Consider the following 27,829-nt stretch of genomic DNA (forward strand, 5'->3'; position numbering starts at 1 on the left):
TTTTAGGGAATGAAACCCACCTCACAAGAGTCACTGTATAAAATCAGTTTGCAGGAATAAAATCCTTGCAAACATAGTAAGGTGCTTAATAAAGTGTATTCCTTTTTCTGAACATAGCACACTATAAAGTTTTTCTGCCCACAGATAAACTTACCTTTTTAGAATTAGCCAGGATTTTCCTTGCCAATATGCATTTCATTGCCCATAATGGGAAATGGAGTCCTAACAACCACCCCCATGGCTGAAATCAGGATACTAATTATCTGGGAAACGCAAAGCCAGGCCCAGCTTACCCTCAATAAATGTCTGTTGAGTGTGTGAAGGAAGGAATGGTGGAGTGGTAATAGGAGAGCTTAATGTTCCCCTCTTCCAGGAAGCCTTCCCAGGTTCCTTCTGCTTTCTTGGGTTCCCTGACAAGCTGCTTCATGTAAAATCTGCTCCACCCAACAGGGTCCCAGATTATAGACCATCTTTCATTGTTCTCCCCTGTTCTGTTTTGGTCTCACCTGCCTTATGTGGACAAGATGGTCTGATTAGTTTTTCACCAGAAAGCTAGCTTCAAAGGCATGGTTAATCCCATAGATTTATACCCCAAAAGAGAATAATAGAGAGGTGGAGTGTGGGTACCTTTATAATCACACAGGATACTGGTTCAGGGTTTTTGTTCTCTGCCACATCCGGTTTTGTCAAGGTGCAGTAAGATGACAGATGGAAGTTGCTTAGCACAGTGCATGGCACATGGGTGCTCAGTGAGTGGAAATTTAGCATTAGTGGCGGTATCACTCGTAATAGTGGGGAGGAAAAACTTTAATTCCCAAGCAGGTACAGCCTACAGCCTAGTTTCAGAATTAGTTGTGAAATCCAACTCATGCCCAAAACCTAAATTATACCTTGAGGTGTGGGCATCCTGCCTTGAAATAGAAAATTAGGCAGTTTCACAAGGATGCACAGCTGTGTTCCCTGAGCCATTTTGTTCCAGGCAAACTGGAGCAGGCAGTGAAACTTTGGCAAATAAAGTAAGCAGAGCCAGACAGACTTGCCGCCTCCCAACAGGATGCAAGAGCAAATACAGGCTACCTTGCAGGATGCTGGGGGGAGAGGCCTCGGGGCTCAGGAGGAGGGAGCAGACCCTTCTTGGGTATCAGCCTCTCAAAGTGGGCTCTGCCTGCCCTGCCCACTCCTCTCCTCCTGGTATGTCACCGTCCTCCTTGCTAGCCACAGCCTCTTCTCCTCCCTCCCCAGCAAGCTCTGTTGTGCTGAGGTGGCACTTCAGACGGTCAGCACACCCAGGAAGATACCACGTCAAAGACCCAAGGCTCTCTTAGGTAAGCTGTCTCGGGCATGAGCAGGACTTTGTGTCTTGTTCTTCTCTGGCTTCAGAGAAGGTACAGCTAAGTGTACCCAGAAGCAGGTATGCTCAGGTCAGGTACCTCAGCCTCTCTGAGCAGGTTCTAGGACTTTCCTAGGGGTTCCTTAGAAGTCCCACAGGTCCCATCAGGCTCTCTGAGGAGCCCACTGAGCCAGACCCCAAGCTGTGGGCTGCAGGCTCTGGGGAGTGAGTAGATTGGGTTCATAGGGACCAAGCATTCTGGGGATACCACCATGGGCCTGTCCCTTCTTGGGGCTGCCCCATCCCCTGTCCCCCAACCCAAACAACTCCTCTTTGTCCTGCTTCCTACTGCTCTCATCAAAACCTTCCGGAAAGCATAAGCTTGAACCAGCAAAAGCTGGAACTCATCTCTGTCAAATCCAAATCTTGGCAAACGCTCTTCACGCCAGCCGTTATAACTTTGGAAAGGAATGTGGCGGGCTTAGGTAATGAGGAGTGGAGCTCACCACAGCGGGAGTGACCGTGGGAGAGGGCGTCTGGAGCAGATCCGCAGTGGCTTCCAGATCACCCCCTCCCGCCGCTGGCTTATGGGATCTGTGCTGGGGTGAAGAAGTTAACGTTAATCGCTGACACATGCAAAGTAAAAACAAGATCAATACACGTAAATACACGCACGCCCGCACGCCCTGAGCTGCCATGTCACAGGACTGACAGTGTTCACAGCTTTCATTCACTGACATTATCTTCAAAGAAATAACCATCTATAATTTTGTGATCGGCATTCAGCTGCAAATAATTGAAGTGTATGGAATCATTTAAGTATTCTTTCATCCTCACGTTGTTTCAAAAGCATTACTGTGTTTTTATTTTTATTTTGTGTCAGGTAGTGAACTACATTCTGGGACTCCGGGTGGCTCAGCTCAGGAGACTCACAGTCTGGGGGGTGGGGCATCCCATAAGTTTAGTTTCTAAACTAAAGCAAGACAAGGGTTACCACCTGTTGAATGCCAGGCACTGTGTGGGGCCCTCCGGGCATTTTTTTGGTTTTTTTGAGACAGAGTCTTGCTCTGTCACCCTGGGTAGGGTGCCATGACATCACAGCTCACAGCACCCCCAAACCCCTGGGCTTGAGCTATTCTCTTGCCTTGGCCTCCCGAGTGGTGCTCTCCACCACGCCCAGCTAGTTTTGCTCTATTTAGTAGAGTTGGGGGGGGGTCTCACTCTTGCTCGGTCTGGTCTTGAACTCCTGACTCAGGCAATCCACCTGCCTCAGCCTCCCAGAGTGCTAGGAATACAGGCGCGACACCACGCATTTTAATCTCTTATTTCCACCTCTGAAAGCAGTTAGGCACTATTACCCTTAAGATACGTACAGCTGAGAAAAACAAAGCTTAACTAATTTGCCTGAGGTCCACAACTAGGAAGTTACAGAGCCAAGACTGACCCAAATCCCACTGATCCAGGTCTGTGGCCTCCCCACCGTGCCCTCCACGGAAGGTCTCTGGAGACAAAGGTCACAATATGATTGGGGACAGAGCACCCTGGGAGCACTGAGCAGGGAGCCACCCTGTTCCTAGAGTTGAGAGACCTTGCCTTCGCCAAGACAAGGTGACAGCAAAGTTAGGTTTTGAGCAGGAAAGAAGCATGGGCAGCAATTTGGAGCACAGGGGTATCCACGTACAGCATCTTCTGTGGCTTCTGTGTTTAAACAAGAGGGCAATCTAGCCCCATGATAACGATGAATAAGCTTTGATTTTCACTCAGCCTGCTTGGTCGAGAAAGTGGCGGCTGTTTATATTACATGAGTGGCATTTACCTTGATCCCTCAGTTGGAATTTGAACAGGTTAAAAACTCTGTTCAGGCTGTTATCAGTCTCCCTGATCATGTCCCCTCCAGAGTCCACCCTTTGAATGAGAAAACTAAAAAGTGAGAAGTGGGGAAATGTAGACTGCAGCAACGGTCCCGAAGTTCCCCTCCTCTCTCCAAGTGCACACGTGAGATCAGAATCTACCCAGTAGACCGAGAAGATCTGAGGAGTCAGAAACTGGCAAGAGAGAAGGAAAGGCCGCAGCCCGCACCATCTACACGCCCCCACCTGTACACGGTCTCAGACCAGGGTTCTGGGAAGGTTGCCTACAAACCCCATTTCTGTTGTTCTCCTTCTAGAATCCACCTCGTGGCTAGCCTTCACGTTGTCCCTGCTGTCTGTCCTATGCGGACCATTTTATAAATTTTTTATTTTAGATTTGTTTTAAATATAAAGAAAAGCTGCCAAAATAATATGGAGTCCCTAGATACCCTGTTTCTAGTTCCCTCTGTTATTAACATCTTACATCACTGTGATACATTATCACCATTAAGGAACTGATATTGATGCATTATTAGTAATGGAATGCATACTTTATTCAGATGCATAGTCCCTTGATTTTAGCCTAGATTTCTGTTCCAGAATCTCATCCCAGACGCTGTGTTACATTTAGTCATCACATCTGCTTAGACTCCTTTTGATTGTAACAGGTTTTCAGACTTTTCTTATTTTTGATGACCTTGACAGTTTTGAGCAATATTAGTCAGATATTTTGTAGAATGATCCTCAACTGGGGTTCTTCTAAAGTTTTTCTTATGATTATACTGTGGTGACAGGTTTGGGGGATGAAAAGTGCAGAAATAAAGCGCTTTCCCCACATCAAGGGACACGGTATCAACGTGGCTTTCTCACTGTGGCTGTTGACCTTGCTCACCTGGCTGACGTAGTATTTGTCAGGTTCTCTACTATAAAACATGGGACATTTTTTATGAGCCTCTTTTTTTTTAGTTTGGGAGAGTACAAGGCAATCTGAACTGGTGTTCTTTCCCCTGATGTCAGAGAGATATTCCCTGAATATTAATGACCCTGTTATTTTATTAGAGGCTGAGTTGACCTTTTCATCCGCCTAATTCTGACTCTCAGTTTTATTTGTTTGGGAAAGGGCTTTGAGAGGACTTAATGTGTGAGTTTGTGCCCTGTCACAGCCAATTTTACTCCCTTCTGGAATAGCAGCTCCTTGAAGGAAATGGCCAGTCCTCAGTTTGCCAGCAGCTTGATTCCATCTGCACCCCCAGCCCACAAAGTGTGTGTATGCCAGGAAGCTTCTTGGCCCTCCTGGTATGCCTGTGTTCCTTTCTTGTTTGGAGGGAATCTGTGCCTGTCAATCAGAGAAATCGGGATGGTATAGATACGGGGCTATCCAACCTTTTTTCTTTTCTGCCACACATTGGATGAAAAAGAGTTGCCTCGGGCCACACATTAAATACACAAACGCTAACAAAAGCTGAGGCGCAAAAAAAGGTCTATGTATAATTTCTGTGATATCCAACACCAAGGAATAAACAAAACAGTCCTCACGCAATCTGCATGCACCCCCAGGGCTACAGGTTGGAACCCCTGGTAGAAAGAGCCCGGAACTGGAATGTTTTTCCTTCCCGAGTCTGACCAGGAAAGGAGAACAATAAGGACAGCCAAGTCAAACTCCGCCCACTGAGCTCCGGCACTAAAAAGCCCCTGAGGTCTAAGTCCAGAATGGTCACTGTGAGAGCCCTGACTTCGCTTCTATGTGGGTGATATTCTAGTTGCTGCTTCTGCCTAATAAACCCCAACTTAGTGCCTAAAGGTAGCAATGATCAGCCAGGTGTGCTCACACCTGTAATCCTCCTTGCACTTTGGGAGACTGAGGCAGAATAATCGCTTGAGGCCAGTAATACAAGACCAGCCTAAGCAACAGAGCAAGACCCTGTCTCTACAAAAAATATTTTTAATCATAGCTAGTCCCTGCTGCATGAGAGGCTGAGGCAAGACTATAAGCTTAAGCTCAGGAGTTCAAAGATGTAACAAGCTATAATGATGCCAGTACACTGCAGCCTGGGCAACAAAGCAAGACCCTGTCTCCAGGAAAAAAACCAGCTGTGTAAATACTTGTTGATGGGCTGGAAGATCTATCTACTTTCAAGATGGCTCACTTACATAGCTGATGAATTGCTACCCCCTGCCATCTGGAAATTCGGCTGGGACCGAAGGGCAGGAGCCTCAGTACCTTTCCACGTGAGCCCCTCCCTGGGCTCCTCAGGCTTCTAAGCACAGCAGCTGGCTTCTCAGTCTCCAGGATCTCGTGGGCAGCCAGGGTCAGAGAAACCTTGGTGGAAGTCTTGATACTGCTTGACCTTGAACAAATGATGTAACCATGTGTTAGCCTGGAGATGATGAGGGAACTCAGGCTACAAATTTCTCATCTTGCCTGTTTCTTGCTCCCAGGAAAAGACCTGTGCTCTGCGTGAGTGTGACTGCATATGAGCACACACCCGTAAGCACATGGGTTCATGTGTGTATATGCCTTTGTTAAGAAGAGCTAATCTGCCAGCCTCCAGAGCTCCAGCACAGGGGAACTAGTGTTGACCAGAGGTCATAAGTGTGTCTGGGGTGTACAGCCCCATCTCACGTGGTTTTCTTGCTAGCACATGTTTGAGAAATTGTACTCTGGAGACAGTTCCCAGTGGAGTCATGGACCTTGTCAGTCTAGCTGTGGAAACTCCCTGATCTCAAACATTTCTGAAAGCCACTAAATGATGGTCCTGGTTTGTTCTGAGCACTGACCTGAATCTTCTGTCTGGCAGCCCTGTGCTATGAGGCATGTCTCCAGCAGGACTTGATGAGAGGCAACTTTTGAAAGGTGGTTACCTTTAGAAAGGGAAACCACAGAGATTTGAACCCAGAACTCCTCGGGTTTGTAAGCAAAGCCACAGGCATAGGTTGCCTCTTAAAATTAGTCACCCAGCTCATCCCGAAGTGAGTGATGCATATTTATTTCTGATTAAGGGAAACGATGATCTGAGTAATTAGGAGTTTATGTTTGATCTTTAAAACAAAAGGAGTCATTAAAGGTCAGCGTATGGAGCATGCTGGAACCACAGTGAACATACAGATAGCATGGAGTGTGCAGCATTAGTTGGATCGGCCTGGTCCCTCCCCATCCCTCGCCCTGTGTCCCTGTGTGGCCAGGGTAAGCCATTTGACTTTGTTGGGGCTCAGCCTTCTCATCTGTAAAGTGAAACATACCAAGAGTCCTAATATCCTTTTCAATTAAAGAATGATGATCTTGGAATTAGAAAGGCCCATTTCCTGGTAAGGTTGTAGGTTATTGCCCGTGTAGAAAACATACTCCTTGATGGTTAGATTTGGAATGCTATTGAAACATCAGCATAGAAGCTAAATTCCTAAGTGTTTTCGTTTTCTATGGTTACAAAAGAAAAATATTAAAATAGTGGCATAATCATTTATTTTGCTCACAAATTTTAGGGTTGACAGGGCTCAGCTGGTGGCTCTCCTCTGGAGTCTCCAGGTTGTGCGGTTTCCAGGGCCGGGGGTGTCTTGTAGGCGTCTTAGGTCGGGTATCTGGCTGGGACTGGGACAGCTGGGTGTCCTTAGACATCCCTGTCTCCCCCCATGAGGTCTCTCCATGGGACCACCTCATGGGAGCTGACCCTCTCGCCTGGGGCTGAGTGCCTCCAAGAGAAACCTGCGGAGGCTGCAGGATCTACCCTGGCCTCAGGCAGGCGTCACTTCTGCTTCATTGTGTCCACTGAGGCAGTCACAGAGGCCCGTCTGCATCCAGTGTGAAGGGAAATAGACTCTACCTCTTGGCAGAAGTATCAGAGAACTTATAGACACAATTTGAAAGCAGCACACCAAGTGTCTTCCTTGTGACAGGGGAGACTCAGAATTCTGACTTCCCAGACTCCTGTGATTCTCTGCCACAAGGGTTAAAAATGGCAAAAGACAACGTATCTTCCAGCAGAGACTCAGATTAATGAGGAAGACCTACTTGCAAGAAGACAGTGTTTAAAATTACTGGGAAAATGAAATGAATTTATGTTTACACAAATTATCCAGTAGCAAATAGATCATGTGTGTGTAAGCAATTTTAAAAGAAAATGTATATATAATTTTTCTTCTCACAAACAATGGTGTGCATGAGATGTCAGGATTGGGGAAGAGGAGATAATTAAAGCAGGGGCTTTCAGGTCTTTTACTGTACTACTACAAGCTCCCCCCAGTTACTTGCAAAATAAAGTTAATTAACTAAACTGTTAAAAGAACCCAGAGGTGTCCTACAGAGCCCAGGAATAAAGATAGAAGAAAACAGGTAAGAATGAAGAAAAGTCAAGAGAAGAACAATAAAAGTCAGTTCCCCAAAGATGTGAATCATGGCTTTTGAATGTGCAGTGTGTCCTGGGTAGGTTGACTGAGCACAGCAATGAGTGAAAATGGTTGAGAGTGTAGATTCTGGAGCCAAACTGCTGAAGTTCAGATCGAAGCTTGCCATTCCCCAGCTGTGTGACCATGGGCAGGTTTCTGTACCTCTCTGTGCTGCTTTTCCTCAGTCACCACAGATAGCTAATAATAGTACTTGCCTCTTCAGATGGCTGTGACAGTTAAATGAGTCAGCATAGGCTTAGCCCTCCCAGCAATTCATGGTACATATTAGTTATTTCTCTCCTCACCAATTCCCTCCTTGCCTTTGCCAGATGCAAATGTCATGCCCAATATGGACTGTGGGCAGCCGACCAAATAAACAGGAGGAGGAGGACCCTCCCTTCCCTTGGGTCCTGGGATCATGTATGCACTGGAATTTTTGGTAGAAGGAGGCTTCCCGTGACATCTGGGCACCCATTAATCTGTGGTTTCTACCCCCCCACACACACACAATTTTCTTTATTCCAACATTTTTAAAAGTCAATTCCACATTTCAAGCATGTCAAGATAGATTTTAGTTTTAGTCTCCCCTGCATCTTTGGAATTAGAGGCTCCAGAGTCCATTATGCAAATCAATGCAAATAACATGCAAAGAAGCAGGAGCCCCAGCTTGTGGGGAGGGGGAATGTGCAGGCCAGCACAAAGGGCCTTGAATGAACATTTGCATGTGTTAGGGAAGCCCTGGGTTGAAGGCCTGGCACCCTTATGCACTCTGTGGGTTAGATTTAGTTGTTAACCTTGTGCCAAAGAGAGGTAAACTGTTGTATGATTTCCATATTGAAGAGGACAGTAGAAGTTGAGGGTGGTGAGGGGCAGTATAACATTGTAGCAATTTTTATGATACAAATGAAAAGTTGCTTTGAAACTATGGCTGTGGTCCAGGCTGTATCTCAACCAGCCAAGGGTTCTTAGGCAAGTCACTTCCCTTCTTTCGTTGCTCCCTTATGAAATATAGGGATTGGATTAGATGAACCTTAGGTCCCCTGTCATTGTAGCATTTAAATGTCACCCTCCAGGTGAAAACCCTTGACACCCAGGATGGCAGTGTCCATACATGGTACCAAAGATTTACTCTAAAGTGCAAAGAAGAAAGAGATGAAAGGTTAACTCTCCCGCCCTCCTAGTGAGAAAAATAACTTCAGGGGATCCTGCAATTAAACCAACCAAAAGCTGCAGCAGGACAAACACATTTAAGTACACTGTATATCCTACAGCACCAAAGGTTCTGGTCTTAGGCTTCCCGGCTGGGAGGATTCGCCCAGAGCTCTGATGATGGGAAAGTCAGAGGAATTTATTTTCCTGTGTATCTAAAAACCAGTCTGTATTAACCCCTCTGCCTCTGGAGTGCTCGGAAAGTTCTAGAGGCCAGGGTGGCTCCCACGTGTTGGCTTGTCCCTGGGGTCAATCCCTGTCTCCTAAAGCATTGCATTGCCCTGGATATTGCTGCCCAAAGACTGCTGTGTCCTTGTTCTCTGGTCTCTGATTGTATCTGACACATCTGGTGCTTGACCCCAGGAATCCTCGAGCCCTTAATTTTAACTCCAGCTGTGGGGCAGCCAAGTGAGACTCAGCATAAGCCAGGCAATGTGTGGGCTGAGCACCCAGGGGCAGCCCCTGCCCCGTGGGGGTGGGAGCATATGGGCAAGTGCTCCTTTCAGGCAGTTTGAGCTGCAGCCTGCTCAGCTTCCCATAGGTCCCAGGGAGACAGGTCTCCACGCAGGGCAGCTCACCTTCCCTTGGTTTTCTCTGCTTTACTCATCGCAGGCCACCACAGCTGGCCTCTCAGATCACTTCTCAATATAAACTACCTGTATGCCAGCCCAGTCTCTGTCCCTCCTCTCTCAGATCTCAGCTGTAAGATAGCTATTGTATCAGTTTGCTGGGACTGTCATAACAGAATGCCATTGTCTGGATGGTTTAAACAATATTCTACTTCTCACAGTTCTGGGAAGTCTAAGATCGAGGTGCTGGAGGACCAGATGCCCCTGAGCCTCCCCTCACCCCCCGGCTCACAGTCGGCACCCTGCCCTGCTTTGTCTGTACACGGCTATGCCTCTGTGTACTTGTACCCCTGTGTCTCTGTATGTCCTGATCGCCTCCTCTGAGAAGGACACCGGTCAGATTGGATGAGGGCCCACCCTATCAGTCTTACAGTACCATAATCACTTCTTTGAAGGTCCTATCTCCAAATATAGCCAGAATCTGAGGTAGTGAGGGTTGGGGCTTCAGCATAGGAGCTTGGGGGAGCTCAGTTCAATCCTTAACAACATTTGGGGCCCAAGCAGAGACTTTTAAGTGAATGTCCCTTAAAACCCTGGAGGTCACTACTAGCAGCCCTGAGAGCAGATTGTCCTGGTGGTATTGAGCAGTGGCAGGGAGGTAGACTGGCCTCTGACCGCCCAGCATGGCAGCACGTAGACCGTCTGTGGATGCACCTTGCTCCTCTCCTTCCTCCTCCTGTATTTGATGGTGGTTGACGTGAAAAGGTGTGGGCTTTAGACACAGCCCTGGTTTTGCATACTTCTGCTACAGTGAGACTTTCTACATGTTACCGAATCTCCCTGAACTTCAATTTCCTACCCCATCAAGTGGTCCTGAGGATTAAATTGAGCACAAAGTGTGGGGCAGAGCAGGTGCTCAGTAAACAGTTTTTAGAATTTGACTTGAATAATCAAAACATACTGTCCATATATGCTCTAAATTATGAATGCAAATTTAGAAAAAAGAGATTCTTTAGGGAAAATCATTGATCCCAGAGGTGGTGGGCATTGCTGCCTCTGTTCAATCTGAAGTCCTTCCTTTCCCCCAACCCACTAATTTAGAAGTTCAGGTCAAGGGAAACACCAGTCCATGCCAAGGTCCCAACACACACCTCTGCCAAAGGCTGCCAGATCTCCCCTTCTCTGCTTCCTAGAATCTGGCCAGGTGACCTGTCTCCCAGCCAGGGCCCCTACTCTGGGCATTTGTCCTTCTGGAATCTGATGAAGGCCAGAGACTCTAATAGAGTTATCAGATGCAGACAAAGCTCCCTACCTGTAATGGGGGAGGGGGTCAGAGGGGTTTGAAGGAAAGGCCTCAAAGTGACAAGGGAATTTGTGTGAACAAGGAGGCATTAACAGCTCAGAATCAGGCCTTGCCTGCCTGGCTGCTCCTCAGCAGTAGAGACCAGCTTTTCCCAATTCATATGTTGTCAGGAAACAGCCAGTCTCACAGTCTACAAGCTGAATAAAGCCTACATCTCACATTTGTAGGAGGCACTATTTTTAAATATAGGTACCTGCTCTTATTAATAAAATCCACCCACATGTAGAAATGTTTCTAAGTGTATATAGGTTTTTGTCCTTGTTCATTTTCTCAATGAACTGTAAGTATACTACCATGCAAAATCCTTTTCTTTTTTCATGTTCAAAAGGGCTCTTCCTACTCAAAAAGGTTAGGTTTCACCAGTGACAGCTTTCCTCAGGGAGCTCAGCTGCAGGAGGCTGTAGGAAAAGCAGGTAATGATAATGACGTAATGCCAGCAGGGGTTACAAAATGCCTCTCCTTTTCCAGACTCTGCTAAGTGTGGGATGGGCTGCAGATCTGGTTCCTTTCTCTGGACCCCTGCCCCGCCCCCCATTCCTGCCTGTCACTCTGCTATGGCACTGAGACATCTTTGTCTTCTGTAAGGATTGTTTGTGGATGTGTGCAAAGTAGAGATTGCCCTGTTCGTTTCTGTATCTTCCAAGGTCAAGGAGACAGTAGACATTCTCTCATCCCATTTGGTGAATGGGCTTGAAGGAACAGAGGTCTGTCCACTTGTACCTTTGTGTAGTTTATAGATGGAAGATTCAGAAAAGGGCACAGGAGTTGGTTAGCTCTGCCCACCCAGGCCTTCCTCATCAGCTCGGGTGGCTCACACGAAGCTGCAGGCTTCCCCTTGGGTCAGCTGGCCTGCATCACTCCACGGCTGTAGAGGAAGAGACAGTCACGGAGACAATAAGCCTGCTTCTGCAGCCCCAGCCCCAGCCTGTCCTGGAAGCTGTCCTGGGGAGGGGGCTGATGCCACCTCAGAGGCATGGGACACAGGACAGGACTGGCCAGTTTAACTGCCCTGCTTCCCCTGGTGCTAGTCTCTCCTCCCGGCAGGTCCTGGGTAGCACCTACCTAATAGACCTACCCCAACTCCATGTGTGGTTGTGTCTGACTGAGTTAGGCTCCAGCATGGACCTCAGGAGTTCCCAGCACTCCACAAGGTCATGGGTAAGGAATGCCCAGGCTATAAGCAACTCCCCAGGTATTTCACCTGTTCTCTCTGTCTCCCTCTCAAGGCTTCCTCCTGACCGTGGCACTGACCGAAGCTCTGGCATTTGCCATCCAGGAACCATCTCCCAGGGAATCTCTTCAGGTCCTCCCTTCAAGCACTCCCCAAGGCACCATGGTGACAGCACTCCTCAGCTCTGCCAGACACTCCTCCCTGGTGACGCTGACCCCCCATCCTGATGGACCCTCCTCACAGGCTACAGCTCCCATGGGAACAACAGCCCTTCCAGATGGGCACCCTCCTACAGACTCCGTCTCCACCATTGTGGCAACAGCAACCAGCCCCCATTCTGAAAGGCCCCTGCCCACAGGGCCCCCTCCAATGGCCATGACAACCACAACTTCCCACTCAGAGGGCCGCCCCCCAGGGGAAGCCACCCCCACCATCCTGCTGACAAAGCCACCGAGAGCCACCAGCCATCCCACCACAGCGTCCCCCAGGGCTGCCACACGCAGGATCCCCAGACCCCCAGGCTCTTCCCGAAAGGGGGCTGGAAGTTCAGCTCGCCCTGTCCCGCCTGTCCCTGGTGGCCACGCTGGGAGGAAGGAAGGCCAGCGGGGACGAAATCAGAGCTCCACACATTTGGGGCAAAAGCGGCCCCTGGGGAAAATCTTTCAGATCTACAAGGGCAACTTCACAGGGTCGATGGAGCCAGAGCCCTCTGCCCTCACCCCCAGGACCCCTCTCTGGGGCTACCCCTCTTCACCACAGCCCCGGACAGTGACTACAACCACAGCACCCAGCAGCACCTTGTGGGCACCACCCACCACCCCCCTGGTGCCTGCAGAGGACAAGCCAGGCCTTCACACAGCAACCCCGGGGGGTGGTTCTACCATCACCAGCCGCAGAGGGGAGCCAGACACCACAGCAGCCTCAGGTGCCCCTGCCAGTCCACGACCTGCCCCAGTGCCTTCTCAGCGCCCCCACAGCAATGCGCAGGGTGGCCCCAACCACAATGACTCCTGGCTTACTGTCAGCCCGAGCACCAGCAGACCTCTGTCTGCCAGTGCTGAGGTCTTCACAACCACCATGGGACCCACCCAGGCTGCCTTTGATGCCAGTGTCTCAGCCCCTTCCCAGGGGATTCCTCAGGGAGCATCCACAACCCCACGGGCTCCAACCCGCCCCCCCGGGGTCTCAGAAAGCACTGTTTCTCCAGCCAGGGAGGAGGCCACAGCCACCATCCCCGTGACCGACAGGGTGCCCAGTCCTCTCTCCACAGTGGTGTCCACGGCCACAGGAAACTTCCTCAACCGCCTGGTCCCTGCTGGAACCTGGAAGCCTGGAACAGCAGGGAATATCTCCCATGTGGCCGAAGGGGACAAACCCCAGCACAGGGCCACCATCTGCCTGAGCAAGATGGACATCGCCTGGGTGATCCTGGCCATCAGCGTGCCCATTTCCTCCTGCTGTAAGTGCTTCTCTCTCCCCACCGCCCCTCCCTGCTTCCTCTCCACCCTCGACAGGCTCAGCCCAGGATTCCTCCATCCCAGATTTGGGCAGCCCTCACCAAGTGAGCTAAAAATATTCCCGGAACCCCAGAAAACCAGGTAGTGGGACAGGGAATCCTGGGTTATCCCTAGCCCTAGTCCTCAGCTCTGCCGGCCCATGGTCTGAATGCCCACTGACCATAAAGCCACAACTCACAAGAGCTGGGGAGGACCTTGTCTAATTCAAGCCCACAATGTGCAGAAAGAAAACACCAAGCTTGAGAAGCCGTGGCTCCCCCAGGATCCCAGAGTGAGAGGCAGGGCTGGGCTGCGAGCTCATAGTGGCTACCCTCCTGCCCAGGCTCTGGTCACAATGCCAGCCTGCCTCAAGAGTGGCCTGCAAATGCTTCTAGCGACCTGGCGCCAAGACCCATGGGTGAACACTGACACTTCCAAATGTGTAGCCTCCAACTAGCAAAGCCTCCCCTTCCGCTCCTGCTTCTCTCCTGCCTTCCTTCTTGTCTTTTCTCTCCTCTTCTTGTTGCCGCCTTCTGTCTGTCTCTTCCCCCAAGAAGGAAGAGAAGATGAAGTTTTCACCTGGGGGAGTCCTGTTAGTCTTGGCAAAAACAGTTCTTGCATAAATAAAGGCTTGAGAGGTACCTGAATTGTAGAAACTCTCCACATTCACCCCGTCTTATTTATTCACAGGTGGTCTGAATCAGATACAGCTGTTACTTTTTTGCTCTCCTAGGCCACAGTCCCCTCCTTGCCGCTGCTTGTCACCCTGTGAATGAGCAGTCGGGAGGCGTCTCCCTACTGTCTCCACAGAGAACCGGACAGAACCTCTCGGGACCTCAGGGCTCTCTCCATGTCTTTGGTGTACTCCATCCTGGAGTCTCTGATAACCTCAAAGGCATCCTCATGATGCTCAGCCCCACCCCTCCCCGAAGTGCTTACCACCTGCCCCTTCCCTGATCTCTTCCAGGGATGACACCCCCATTCCTGGAATCTTACCCTTTGGACAGGCCATTCTCCTCCAACTCTCCCACTCTCTTGGGGAGCTGAAATTTGCTCACCTTGTAATTCCTGTCTGTGATTCTCAGCCGGGCTTTCTGAAGCCACATGGAACAAGTTCATCTGGCAACTGCTCAAACATTTGAAATAGTTCTGAAGGGCAGTCTTCCCTTTATCCAAGTTCATCATCCTGGTCTCTTCAAGTCTTCTTCATAGGCCCATTTGCCCTAGGCCTGGCCCATCTGCTTCCTCCAGGAGCCTCCCCTTTGTGCCCCAGAAGGAACCCAGCATGCCACACATGCCTGGTCACCACAGAGGGAGCAGATGTTGGACACTTGGGTTGTGTTCGGGCAGCTGGTGGTTTCAAGTCACACTGCAGGCTTGCCCTGATCTCAAGAGGAACAAAGCCCCAAAGGTTCCTCTGGGGGAGGCTGTCAATCTAGGTCTCCCAGCCTTTCCTCAAGCCATGGGTGGTTGGCACAGGAGGCTTAGCCTTTAACGTGAACCATGATTTCCACTTGGCCTTGTACTCCAAGATCTTTTTCAATCTGAAGTCTGGATTCTTTTCAGGAACCACTTCTCCTGGTTTTCTCTTCCTTGGGTTGATGAGCAAAGCAAACTTGCGGAGTCAGGGGTGGGTGACCTGCTTCTGCTTAAGGGCACAATTCGGGAAAAGTGAAAATGTTTGCAAGTTGCATGTTTCATTTTTGATGAAAACACCTTTATTGTCTGTCATGGAAACACACATATATTTTTAATGCTGTGATTGTCTAGTTCTAAAACAGAAGAATGATAATGAGAAAATGTAGCACTATTAGCCAATATTTATTAATATAGTAATATTAATAATGGGAACCACACAGCCCACCTCCTTTGGCGTCCATCTTGCCTTTCCAACCATGTGTGGGGAGGCTCCCGCCTCAGCCCTGGCTGCCTTCATATTTGAGAAGTTAGCACAGTAGAGGCTGCTTTCAAATTTTCTAGCTCTTACATGTGTTTAGGGCCCTCTGGTTTACAAAGTGAGTGCCTATTTTTAATCATTCCCTTCTTAGACCTGTCAGAAAAATAAAATAAAAACAGAAGCAAGCAAACACACTGCCAAGATGCCCGGAGGGCTCTGACCATCATCCACACCTTACACGTGGGGAGGAAGTTGCCAGGTGAAGCAACTCGCCCAGGGTCCCGGTCACAGTGAGTCAGTCCAGATCTGGTGGTGCAGAAGCTGTTTGATTAAAAGCAGCACTTCCCGAGTACACAATGCATGCCAGGCACTGTGCCAAGCATTGGAGAACCAGAGATGAGTGGTGTGGCTCCCTCCCCAACTCCCAGCACCTTCTTCCCACCTGCACCCCCACAGCCCACACCCACCTGAGTTTTGCAATTCTAAAGGGATCCCTAATTCTCCCCCAGCCCTTCTGTTATGTATGAGTTTAAAATCAGATCAGATCTTGCTGCAAAGCTGGAAAGCCCATGGGTTTCCCACACCATGCATAAAAATGTGAGCCAAGGCAGGAGCAAGGACACAGCCTGAACTGCACCTCAGGAATGCTTGTGGCTCCCTGAAAGCAGCCTTCAGATGCTGTGGGTGGAGCATGTTACTTTCTAATGAAAGATATGAAGTTGTGTTCAAAGTAGACTTTGGTAGCCCTTGGGAACCACACACCCCACCTCCTTTGGTGTCCATCTTGCGTTTCCAACCATGTATAGGGAGGCTCTGTGAGCCTCCCACACCAAGGCTCCTGCCTCTGCCCTGGCTGTCTCCACATCAGCTTCCTATCTCGACTCATGGCTCCAGATCCTGTGGGACCATCGCTAACCCAGGCTTCAGAACCCTGCACTCTCTCGGTAAATGTCCTACCTGTTGGGGCTTTTTTGTATCCTAGTTCCCCTCTAGTCATCAAGCAAGCAGACCTCTTCCAGGTCTAAGGTCCCCTTGTTTCAGAACTTTCCAGCAGCTCCATTTATCTGAAAGCTACTTACAGACCTCAAAGAAGGGTGCCATTCTTTGCCAATTTGCCAGGTATTTCAGGCGATCTGAGCTGGTAGCAAAGCGCATGCATCAGTTTCCTCTTATCTGGCTTTTGAGACCAGCACTGGCCTCTGCCCTGCTTTCCTACAGGCACAAGGAGCCAGAGTTCAGATGGCCTCGGTGCTGGGCAGGGGCTCCCTGTGCTCCTGGTGGAAGCAGGGGGGTGAGCATAGTGGATCCCAGGCCTGTGCGTGGAAGGAGGGCAATAGTTCTGCCTTTCCAGAGCACAACCTTATAGCCAGAAAGATGCGTGTGTGCCAGGAGAAAAGCTTTGTCTACTGAGCCTTGCCAGATACTCTCAGCCACACACAGCTTCAGATGTGCTGAGCACTGAAATTGATTGGATCCAGGCCATGCTGTTAGGGCAAGGGAGCTGGATGGCTCCTGAGCTGGTCTCTGCTGCCACCATCAGGACACAGCCCACATCCTTGCTAGAAGCCTCTGGGCCTGGCTCTGAGTGGCCTGCACTTGCCATTGTCAGTGTCCGGGTTTCCTGGCACATCTGTTCTGTGGCTCTCGTGAGCCCCTTTGCCTGTCTATCATGTGTCATGCCCATTCCTGAGAATGCCTTCACCCACCCTCCCTGGGAGATGGGCCTGTCTGGAGGTGAAGCCAGGAAACAGGGCCAGCTACAGATCTTTGTTATCACCAAGCCAAGTTCAGCCTGGCTTCCCTCTCTGACCTTAGACACTTGCGGGTCCAGGCACACTGGGCCGCTTCCAGAAGGTGGGGCACTAGTGCAGCATTCAAAGAGATCACATGCCATGTGCCCAGTGATTCTTGGCGATGTTCGTTATTCGGTGAAGATTAGATCTGAATGGACATGTGTGCCTTTTTATTCACAGGCCCTAAATCAGGGGTTCTCAACCTTCCTAAGGCCTCCTAATGCTGCAACCCTTTAATACAGTTCCTCATGTTGTGGTGACCCCCAACCATAAAATTATTTTCGTTGCTACTTCATAACTGTTATTTTGCTACTGTTATGAATCGTAATGTAAATATCTGATATGCAGGATGTATTTTCATTGTTATAATGGGGTTGTGACCCTCAGGCTGAGAATCACTGCCCTAAATGATTTTGTAATTATTATATAAGAAAACTCTGGGTCAGCGTAGCTCTTACCAAGGAAGGTAAGGAAAAGAGCAGAAGAGATTGGGGCCAGAGGAAGTGCAGCCAGGAGGCTTATCTCCCTGAGGCTTATGGATGGAGGGAGGAAGAGGGGAAGATGCTCAGGGCAGGCCGGACTGTCCAGGGGTGCACCCTGGCCACACAGTGTCATGCCCACATCGACAGCTCTTCCCTGAGCTTCTCGACCAGCACCCCCGGGTCCTCCAGGAGCTTCTGCAGGCATGTTCCCACCCACCAGGCTGAGGAGCCAGACCAAGCAGACTAAGCAGGCTAACCTGGCCTCCTTCCACATCCTGAGCCCCACCTCATGGCCTCCTCCCTCAGCCTCTGGAGGAGGGAAATGACTGTCCACAGCCCTGGATCCCCCCTCACTTTGGCACCACCACACTAATCCTTCCCCTCACTGGTCTCAGGGTTTTTATAAAACAAAGGGGCCAAAGTACAATGTGTTATCACCCCCTGTCCTCTCCAGTTTCCCTAATGTTAACTGTGTGTGGGTGGACCAGAAGAGAGGAAGTCTGCTGTGCTAGCAAGACTTGGTGTGTGGAATTCAGCACACCTGCATGGAAGCCCAGCTCTTACCCTCACTGGCCATTGGACTCAGAAGTTACATGATCATCGATTCCATGTTTTCCCATCTGCAAAATGGGACCAGCACCTGCTGTTAGTTCTTTCAAGAGGCAAGCACTAAGGCAGGATTGGGCATGCAAGAAAATTACTGGGGAAACATCTGCAAAATGTTCAGGAAGGAACTGCAGTGGGCAGAGAAAGCCCCAGACGGTACTGGAGGCCTGACACCCATGGCAGACAGGGGGCAGGAAGGACTGGTAGGGAGTCTTGGACTGCAGTGCAGTGCTGAGAACGTTTCTGCCAGGCCAATAGAAGTCTTTGAGCCTTTAGGAGAGTCCTGTGTGCCCCTGCCACAGTCATGGCTGGGAACAGCCTAGGAAACAGGACCTCGGCACAAACCTGAGGTGAGGGCTCGGGGATGGGGAGAGAGCAGGACTGTCCATCTGCCATGCTCCGTGCGGCAGATCTGAGGCGAGCGTCCACATGGCTGCAGCACCCACCTCACAGACTCGGAACATTCAGAGGTGACACGTGTTAGGCCTTATCCCAGTGTCTGCCATGGAAAAGGTGCTTGATGAATGGCAGTGATCAAATAGTGATGATTATTCATCCTGTTAGGATCTGCAGTTGTGCTCACACAGGCCAGGGAGAGAGCAGTTGCAGCAGGTGTTGGGCCTCAGGGGACCTGTAGGGCTTCGTTTCCATTTCTAGGCCCCATCACCTGAACCATCCTAGAAATGCAAGCACAGTACCAAAGCCTCCATCTCAAAGGCAGAAACCCTGCTTCTCCCTGACTTACCTCTGACAAGCCAGGGGCATTGCCCATTGAGGTTCCTGGACTGCCAGGAGAGCTTGCCTAACCCTCAGCCCTATTCACCTCCTCTAGAGTCTTGATGGCGATCACCTTATGGGAAACAGAGCTGTAGAAGTTTCTGGACTAAATGGGACAGGGAGTGGCCAACCCTGTGTGTTTGACATACCTCATGTGTTCCCTCCAGTGTTCAGGACAGTGCTCATCAGCTGGAAGGTCACTGAGACCTGGGATTAAGTTGCAGCAGTTATTGGGGTGATCGAGAGCAATGTTATGAACTCTTACTACCCTCAGTTACCTCTTCTAAACATGGGAGTAGTAACAATAGCTTCCTCAGACACTTGTGTGAGTTAAACAAGCCTGGAAAGAGCCCAGGGCCCTGCTGAGAGTACAGGAGAGACTGAAAGTCAGACTTTACCTGTTCAGATGAGTCAGTGGTCAGACCACTGAAATGGTGAACGTTCCAAGCCCCCAATGGAGCTTTGGCCCAGAAGCACCTGACAGTTGGGTAGCCTAGTTTTTCGTTGTAGATCTCTCTTGTAGAAGTTCTAGGAGAACAAGGAGAGAAGCTTCCTGAGTTAAGCCCGCTGTCTGTCAGACATTGTGCTTGGCATTTGCATCCGGGATCTCTTTGATTCTTGCTCCAACCCTATGAAGTCCATGGTGATCAGAGATGAAGTGGCTTCCCAGGTGGGCAGAGCCATGACTGCAACCCAGCACTTTCTCACTCCAAGCCTGTGCTCACCCTATAGCCAGACTGACTCCCAGGAAGTAGAGGCAATGGCTCCTGAGAAGCACTGGAATCCCCCTCAAAGAAATCATCATGCCAGGAGCCCTGCCAGCGTGTGAGGGAGAAGGCATGGAACAGAACGCCCTTTCCATCCTGCGAAAGTGCCAGCCCTTCCCCACAGGGCAGGGTCCTGCCTCTGGCATCCTAAGTAGCCCAGGCTTTAGAGCCAGGGCAGTGTGGCTGTTAGAGCACGGACTGGGAGTCAGGGGCCTTGGATTCTGCAACCTCTGCCAGCCCAGGTTAGCAACATGGCCTTGGGCAAGTTCACCGCTCTGGGTTTCCATGCTCCACTTTGTAGAATAAGAATGTAGGACACGGATAGTGACTGACCTGGTTCAGCACCTACTGTGTTCCTGTGGCACGTGCTTGATTGCATTTAATCTTCCCAGACGAAGCTGGGACTTTAAAGAGGTTAAGTAACTTACTTAGGCCATTCAAGTAACAGGTTGTTATCTGGATTCTGATTCTAAACTCTCTGTCTCTCTCACTGTCTTGACTAGGCAGTATCTGAGACCACACCTGTCACTGCGATTCTGTTTGCTTGATCAGAGGCACAGATGCCCTTCTATCTTAGAGAAGTAGACAGGTCTGGCTCACAGATACATGTTACCCCCGTCAGCCCGGGTTTTGCATTTGCAGCAGTGTTTCGTGGGGCACAATGTGTCCCCACCAGCTGATAATTGGAGAGTCACTCTGTTTGTTCCAACACTGTAAACGTCCAAAACAATCCCCACCCCAGCTCTAACCTCACCAGAACTAAACTGGGAAACAGCACTTTTCCCACTTCCCAAGTGTCCCCGTCTCTGTGTGGCTTGTACCTCCCACGCTATTTCATATCCCAGTTCAGAAGCAGGAAGAAAGGGGTGACAGTGAAGAACAGAGAAAGCAAAAAGGGGCAGCAGGGACTTGGGGTCCAGTCCCAGTCTTGCCACTCACACAGCTGTGACCCGTAGTGAGTCAGCCAGGCACTGTGGGCCCAGTTTCTCCTCTGTGGAATAAGAAGGTGGCCGAAATTAGCAGGTTTCAGGTTGAGCACGGCAGCCCCTTCTCACTTTCATGGAGGAAGGAGAGGAAAAGGAGGAGACCCACAGCATTTCAAAGTTCCGGACCAGCTAATCTCTAAAACTCCTGTTAGCACAAACATTCAGAAATCTGTGTTTTAAGGGTTTTTCAGAGGGGTCTAGAAAAACGATAAGCAAATTAGCAGTCTTCTTGATCACAGCAAATCAAAGGGAATGGAAGCCTACCCTCCTGACCTTACTCAAAGGCCTTTCCAGGTTGAGAAGCCAACAAGGCCAGAAGCTGCAGAGAAAGGGACAGAATTCCTCAGTCAACCCACAGGGGCCCGGGCCCTGCTCTGAGGTCTCAGCCTGTATAGGTGCTACCCACCCCGGCAGGCTCCCACCCCCAGTGCTGGCAGAGCCCTCAGACTGCTGCAGATGGAGTTGGCCATCTGCTGTCCCTGGTGCTGGCCTTTCTGGACAGCTCGCCAGGGCCCTCACTCCCTGCACAGAGATGCTGGTACCAGCAGGATATTAGGGTGGCCCTATCCACCTCTGGCCTATAGTTTCAGTTCCCCCTTCCCTGGAGGCTCTTGTGATGGTAAACTTAGTGAACACGAGTCATGGCATCACCCCTCTGTTTCCTGAGCCCAGACAGGCCACCCTGCCTCTCTGACCTCGGAAGCCTTCCGGTTCTCGTGCCTCAGCCACTCTGCTCGTACCTGGCTCATCATGGTAACCCAGACATTCCCATTCCTCCTGGGACCCTGTGCGCATCAGGGTCACACATTACACAGCACACTCAGGCAAGCTTCCTAGGGCCCAATCAGGCCCTCTGTGCAGAGGGCGCTTTCACATCAGTCGGAGGCAGAATTGCGGATGAGAAAGAACAGACTTTAGAGTCCAGAAATCTGGGTTTGCTCTTAGCACATTACCTCTCTGAGCCTCAGTTTTCCTATCTGTAAAATAGAACTGACCTTATAGGTTAAATAGAGAATTAAATGAACTGGTATTTCTAATGTGCTTGGAACCATGCATGGGACTTAAGTTCTGTGTAACTGTTTGCACATTTTTTTGATGATGCCGCCGCCAGAGGAGCTGTTTTATCAGGAGATAAGACCTCTACCCTGTGACTTTGCGCTGCAGGCCTCTGCCATCAAGGCCCTCTGTGGAAGTCAGGGGCTTGTTTTATAAAGTTCACTCTTTCCACCATCCTTCCACTCCAGCTAAGAACTATCCTCATCGCCCAGCAGCCCAAGCCCACGTGCCATGCTCTATAGCCAAGCCAGGCCTTTCTCTCGGTGCAAACCTGTGGGTGGCACTGCAGAACCCACAGACACCGGCAGACTGCACCTGAGCCCCTGTGGGTACAGCCTCCAGCCCCCACTCTGCGCCATCACCTCCTCACTCCCCAAGGCTCACTCAGTCTACACACTGCTCCGTCTTCCCCTCAGTCACTCCAGCTTGTCCCCACCTCAGGCCTTGGCATGTGCTCTCCACAGCTGAACACACTGGCTGCCCTGGACGTGGTGACTCCTTCCCAAGTCCGCTTCCACTCTCAGGGAAGCTCCGGAGGAAAGCCTTCCATGATGACTCTGCAGCACCCCACCCCCATCCTCACTGTCACTCCCAGTCCCCCTCTTTCGTTTTCTGCTAGTGGTGATCATGCTTCTCCTGCTCTGCATCTCATTATTCATTTTGTTCACTTTCTGTTTACCATCTGGCCCATCTGTACCCTCTACACTTACACCAGGACAGACTCTCACGAAGGCAGCACCATCCTTCTAAAACTGGGCCACCCAACAATCTAAACTTTTAGTGGGCCTCTACCGCCCAAAGACCTTGCCCTTTTTTGTCACCCCATCTCCCCAACACCTGTGCTGTTTCTGACAAAAAGTAGGTACTCGATGTACATAGATATTTCCTGAAAGAACAAATAAGTGAGTGACCGAGTGGGTAAGTGGCTGAGCATATGACCATGGCCGCCCCACTGGGCTGGAGACCCGCGTTTGTCTCCGACAACGCCGGCTCCATCCTGTCCCCTCGCTCTCCTCCTCCCTGACTCAGACTCTCTCCACAGCTGTCTTGCTGACAGTGTGCTGCTTGAGGAGGAAGAAGAAGGCAGCCAACCCAGAACACAGCCTGAGCTACTGGAACAACGCCATCACCATGGACTACTTCAACAGGCACGCCGTGGAGCTGCCCAGGGAGATCCAGTCCCTCGAGACCTCTGAGGTACCCAGCCCTTGGCTTTGGAGGGTCCCCCTGCACATGCAGCCTCAATGCAGGGAAAGACACAGGCTCCACAGACAGCCGCACTCATTTCTGAGTGCCCTGTCCTCAACGTGTGGCTCAGCAGCACCAGTAACATCACCCAAGAGGTGGTGGGCCCACCCCAGCCTTGCTGAGCTGGGATCTGCATTGCAGCGAGCATCCCCAGGGGCTTCTTCATGTGGAAGTCTGGGAAGCACTGTTCCTGGGACTTTCAGTTTCCAGAAACAAATCAATCAACAAATGCTCCATGAGGGCCTCTACGTGCCAGTCACTCTGGGGGGGGTGGGGGCTGTGAAGATGACTGCTTGGTCCCACAGGGCTCCAGAACAAACTGCAGCTTTGCCCCCAAACAAAACAAATTAGCAAAAACACAAGACAGGTGATAGACAAAGAATTACAGAAACCCAGGAGAGGAAAGCCTTCCTTCCCCAGGGAGGTGCTAGGATGGATACATGGATTTTAACAGGTGTTCTGACAAAGAAAGAGCCTGCGTAAAGCTGGGGACGTGTGCTGGGTATAGCCACAGAGGGAGAGAAGAACCCACCAGGGTGGGATTGTTTGCCCAAGACACCTCGCTGGCCAGAGAGAGCCCTGAGCTTGGAACCCAGGACTTTGCCCAGAGTCTACACATGAGGCATGAGGCAGAGGCCAGGGTGGAGCAGGAAAGCCAGATGAAGGCCAGATGAGGCACAGCTGCAAATGGGGCATTATGGAATTTGGACTTTAGTTTTGAGCAGTAGAGGCCCATTAACAGTTTAGATTGTTGGGTGGCCCAGTTTTAGAAGGATGGTGCTGCTGGCCAGGTGAAAGCACTCCATATGTGGTCAGTGAGTGGATAAGGAAGGAAAGGAGGGTGGTTGGAAGGATAGATGAATGGATGGAACAGCAGCAGACATTAAAATTAGGCAGGTCAACTAGGGTGCAACTGAGGGGCCCCGGAGAAAGATGGCAGATGTCTGAGCACAGGCAGGGAGAGCTGAGAAGAGCCCGGCAGGTCCTTCCCCGCAGCAGCAGGGTGAGTTTTCATAAACCCAGCTGGGGGCACTCCCAGGCTCCACCCTTTTGGTAGCTTCCCATTGCTCTCATTCAGAATGCATGTGGAGTCTTTCACAGGACCTTTGAGGTGGACCTAGACCCAGCCCAACTTTGCAGCCTCTCCTCGCGCCCCTCTCCCTGTTTTGCTAAGCTCCAGCCGCACTGGATTTCCTTTTGTCCCTCCACAACACCAATCTGCCTCTCACCAGCTCCAGGTCCTTGCATGAGCTGTCCCTCTCCTGCAGTGCCTCCGTCCCTACCCACCGACCTCTGTCCCTCTCCTGCAGTATTGACCTCCTTACAGTAGCCAGGTGATCGTTTTTTAAGGCAGGGTCCAGATAGCCATCACTCAGCTTTTCAAATAGCCCCTCTCCAGATGTGAGTAAAACCCAGACTCTCCTCCCTATGCCCTTCGCAAGCTGGCCCCTGCCCAGCTCCTGACCCCACCACACTTCCCAGTGATCCCTCCCTCAAGCCACACTGGCATCTTTGCTCTGCCTCCTGCACAGGAGCCCTGGCCCCAGCCCCCAGCCCCCAAGAGCTCTGCTCTTGCACCTGTCTGAAATGCCTTTCTGCTAGACGCTCCCCTCCCTCACTTTAGGTTCAAATGTCCTCTCCTCAGGGAAGCCTTCCCCAGCTGCCTCTGTGATTAGACCCCACCTCTGCTCTCAGGCCACTCCCCTGCTGACTTGTCTTTAGAGCCCTCTCACCACCTGGCATTGCCTCCTTGTCCCTCCCTTGGCTGGTCTGTGGTCCAGCTCTCCCTCTGGGATACGGGCGTCTGAGGGCAGGAGCCCTGTGCGTTGACAGTGCCTGGTACACGGGAGGCACTTGGCACATAGCTATCAAATGAACCATCAATTTTCATTCACCAAAAGGTACCTACTCGCCCGGCCTAAGGCTTAACACAATAAATGAGATGCTCAAGGAAACAATTTTACCCCAGGGGAACAGAGGGGCCAGGTGCAGGAGGCATCAGCCTTCGTGCAGCAGGGGCACGTTTTGCAGAGCCACAGTGCTCCTGAGATCTGTTAGAGTGGGTGAAAATGTGTGTGACTTGACAAAGGGCTGACCCTGCTTGAGCATGGGCTGGGAGCCCTGAGCACTAGGTTTCTCCTATTCTCTTTGCAAATTGGCAAATGAAAACCAAAGCCAACAGACAGTGCTTGTGAACAAACTGCAGGAAAGGCCCTGGATTGTAGACTATTCCAGTTAGTCATTCCAGCACACGGCAGCAGGGCTGCCGTCTGACACAAGCCAGGGCTCTGGTGGGCAGGGCTGCCCCAGCCAGCCGTGATCTCAGGAGCAGGAGGACACCATGGGGCCTGCAGTACTGAGCTTGCTTTGGCTTCAGAAGAGATTTTATTGCTGTTTCCCTCCCAGCAGTCAACTCTCTTCATTCTGTTTTCACATTAGAATTTGTTCTGACTCTCCGGACTCACAGTGTTTAAGGGAAAAGGCAGGCAGCCCAGAGCCAGGGTGAAGATAGCTGGACACACACATGTGCTGCCCATCATACACAGAGCAATCGTTAGGTCCTGGGGCGCGCCCCACCTCATCCCAAGTCCCCGGAATGGGCACTCACTCCCTGCCTGTTAGCCACCAACATTGGAGGCAGCCAAATGCTTCACCTAAGCAAGTTCCTCTGGTGCCCTGCCCCTCTCTGGGTTGACAAAAGCAGCAAACACAAATCTGGGCTGCACGGGCAAAACCAGGTGCCCACAGGGTGCTCGGGAACCTTCCACTCTTTCTTCTTTCTCCCTCCTCTTCCTCCTCCTCCTCCTCCTCAGTCTTCTCCTTTAGTTTCCTCTTTTTTGCCTTGGTTATAACTCTTTTTTATTCGGTGAAACCTCATGGGTCACCTCGGTAAATACTTGCTTTGTGAAAGCTGTAAAATGACAAGCCAGATCTCACCCTCCGATCCCCTCCACTGCTCACCCAAAAGCCTGTGGGAAAGAGGATTTCTGTCTCCGTCTGAGGGGCTGCTCTGGGTTCCTTGTCCGATGGCTGTGCCCAGGTCCTCCCTGCTGATGGGGACTCAACTAAGACTAGACACAAAGGACATTCGTGCTTTCTAAAAGCAAAGCCATGTCTTCCTTTCATACCTCATAATTCATAGAGTAACGCGTACTCCTCGAAAAATACTTATTGCATATGTTCTGTTTAAAAATAAACTTCAAAGAACTGTGTCTTCAGTCTTAAATGAAGAGAAATCTCAGCAAGTGGGGCATAAGCCAGTACACTTACGCCTGATGCTGAGCCTTCTCTCTCAATGGTCTGGAAAGTCCTGAGAAGTTAGTTGCTTTCATTTGAACAAGCCATGACTTTTTCTTCTAAATGAATAACAGTGCCTGAATCTGAGCACCAACATTTCGTGGCCCCCAAATGCCTGCAGTCATTAGTAGTTAAGACCAAAATCCCTGCCAGAGCCGTTCAGGTGACCTTCGGGGCGGTGTCCTGCCTATTTCTAGGCTTTTCTGCTCTCGGGGTTAAGTATCCAGACTGGATTTTCCACTTAGCACCTATTGTACAGTCGCACGGAAATTCAGATTCGTTCCACAAGTACTTCCAGCGCTCCAAGAAAGGGGGCAATAACTTTACCAGGCTCTAGGCGGATTCGGGAGGTGAAGGAATTAGCCCTTGAAGACTGACGGTTCTGTCAGATTCTAACAGGTGGGTGGGAAGGAAAGAGGTGGGCAAGGCTAGGTGTGTTCAGAGAGAAAAAGCAGAGAAAATTCCCAGAGGTCTCGGAAACGAAGGCAGGGGTCCAAGTGGCCCATCTTTGGCCTACGAGGGCAGTCAGCCTTGCACGGTGTGTGTTGTGCAGGACAAGGCCTCCTTGACTTTTATAAGGAAAGCAGCCCCATCACTGGCAACCTACAGTGAGGGTGGTTCAGGAAGCGGGAAACCTTTTTAGGATGTGGCTATAGAAATTTTAAAGAATAGCCAATAGGACTTGGCACCTCAGCATGGGCGGTGCAGAGGATGACAATGTATGCCAAGTGATTGATGCTGAAATAAATGCTCATCTCTAGAAGAGCAGCCACCTCGCAAGCCTTGTCCTGCTCACTTCATCTCCTCCCTCTCTCCCCCAGGACCAGCTCTCGGAGCCCCGCTCCCCAGCCAATGGTGACTACAGAGACACTGGGATGGTTCTTGTGAACCCCTTCTGTCAAGAAACCCTGTTTGTGGGCAATGACCAAGTCTCTGAGATCTAACTGCAGCAGCCTTTGCTTTGCCAGTCCCTATTTTTCGTCTCTAAATTATAAATATACAAATATATATATATATTATAAATATAACCTTTGTGGAACCCTGACTTAATGAGAAACATTTTCAACTTTTTTTTTCCTAAAAATTGTCAACATCTTTTTTATAAGTGTGGTTTAAAAAAAAAAACTTTACAGAATGATCTGTGGCTTTATAAAATAAAGGTATTTCTAAGCAAAGCAGTTGCACTGATTGCTTCTCTTAATAAGTGATCTTGAGCACTTGGAAATCCCAAGAGCCCCAGACAGGTGAGGTAAGAGACTGTAGAAGCTGAATGTTGAAGTGGCCGAGGGCACGGTCCTAAAGTTCCAGTTGCCCTTGCTTCAGTGTGACCCGTTTCCTCCCTTCTCATATGCACACCAGTGAAGGAGACTGGGCTGCCTGGGGGAAGACAGCAGACTCATGCACCCCTGGGTGAAGAGGGGACATCTCATCATCTGAGAGGATGAGTGCCCTGGAACTCAAAACGGCACCATCAAATGTCAAGTTGAATCCCATCCAAGTTATGGACAGCAGGCAGGAGCACGCAGCCTTCAGGATCCATAGATGTCCCCCT

The 27,829-nt window shown here is 50.5% G+C and overlaps 1 protein-coding gene across 2 annotated transcripts in view; it reads left to right on the top strand.

Annotated features, from left to right (window-relative positions):
* TMEM108 (transmembrane protein 108) overlaps positions 1–27,452 on the top strand; it is a 312,965-nt gene extending 285,513 nt beyond the window's left edge. For both annotated transcript variants that reach the window (XM_003789399.1, XM_012804930.1), the window contains exons 4-6: positions 11,928–13,331; positions 22,775–22,929; positions 27,099–27,452. In XM_003789399.1, the coding sequence (XP_003789447.1) occupies positions 11,928–13,331; positions 22,775–22,929; positions 27,099–27,221 (1,682 nt within the window). In that variant the 3' untranslated portion in view covers positions 27,222–27,452. The remainder of the gene's footprint in view (positions 1–11,927; positions 13,332–22,774; positions 22,930–27,098) is intronic.
* The last annotated feature ends 377 nt before the right edge of the window (positions 27,453–27,829 follow it).

This window comes from Otolemur garnettii, unplaced genomic scaffold, assembly GCF_000181295.1.
Source record: "Otolemur garnettii isolate 467f Iridium unplaced genomic scaffold, OtoGar3 scaffold00032, whole genome shotgun sequence".
NCBI lineage: Eukaryota > Metazoa > Chordata > Mammalia > Primates > Galagidae > Otolemur > Otolemur garnettii.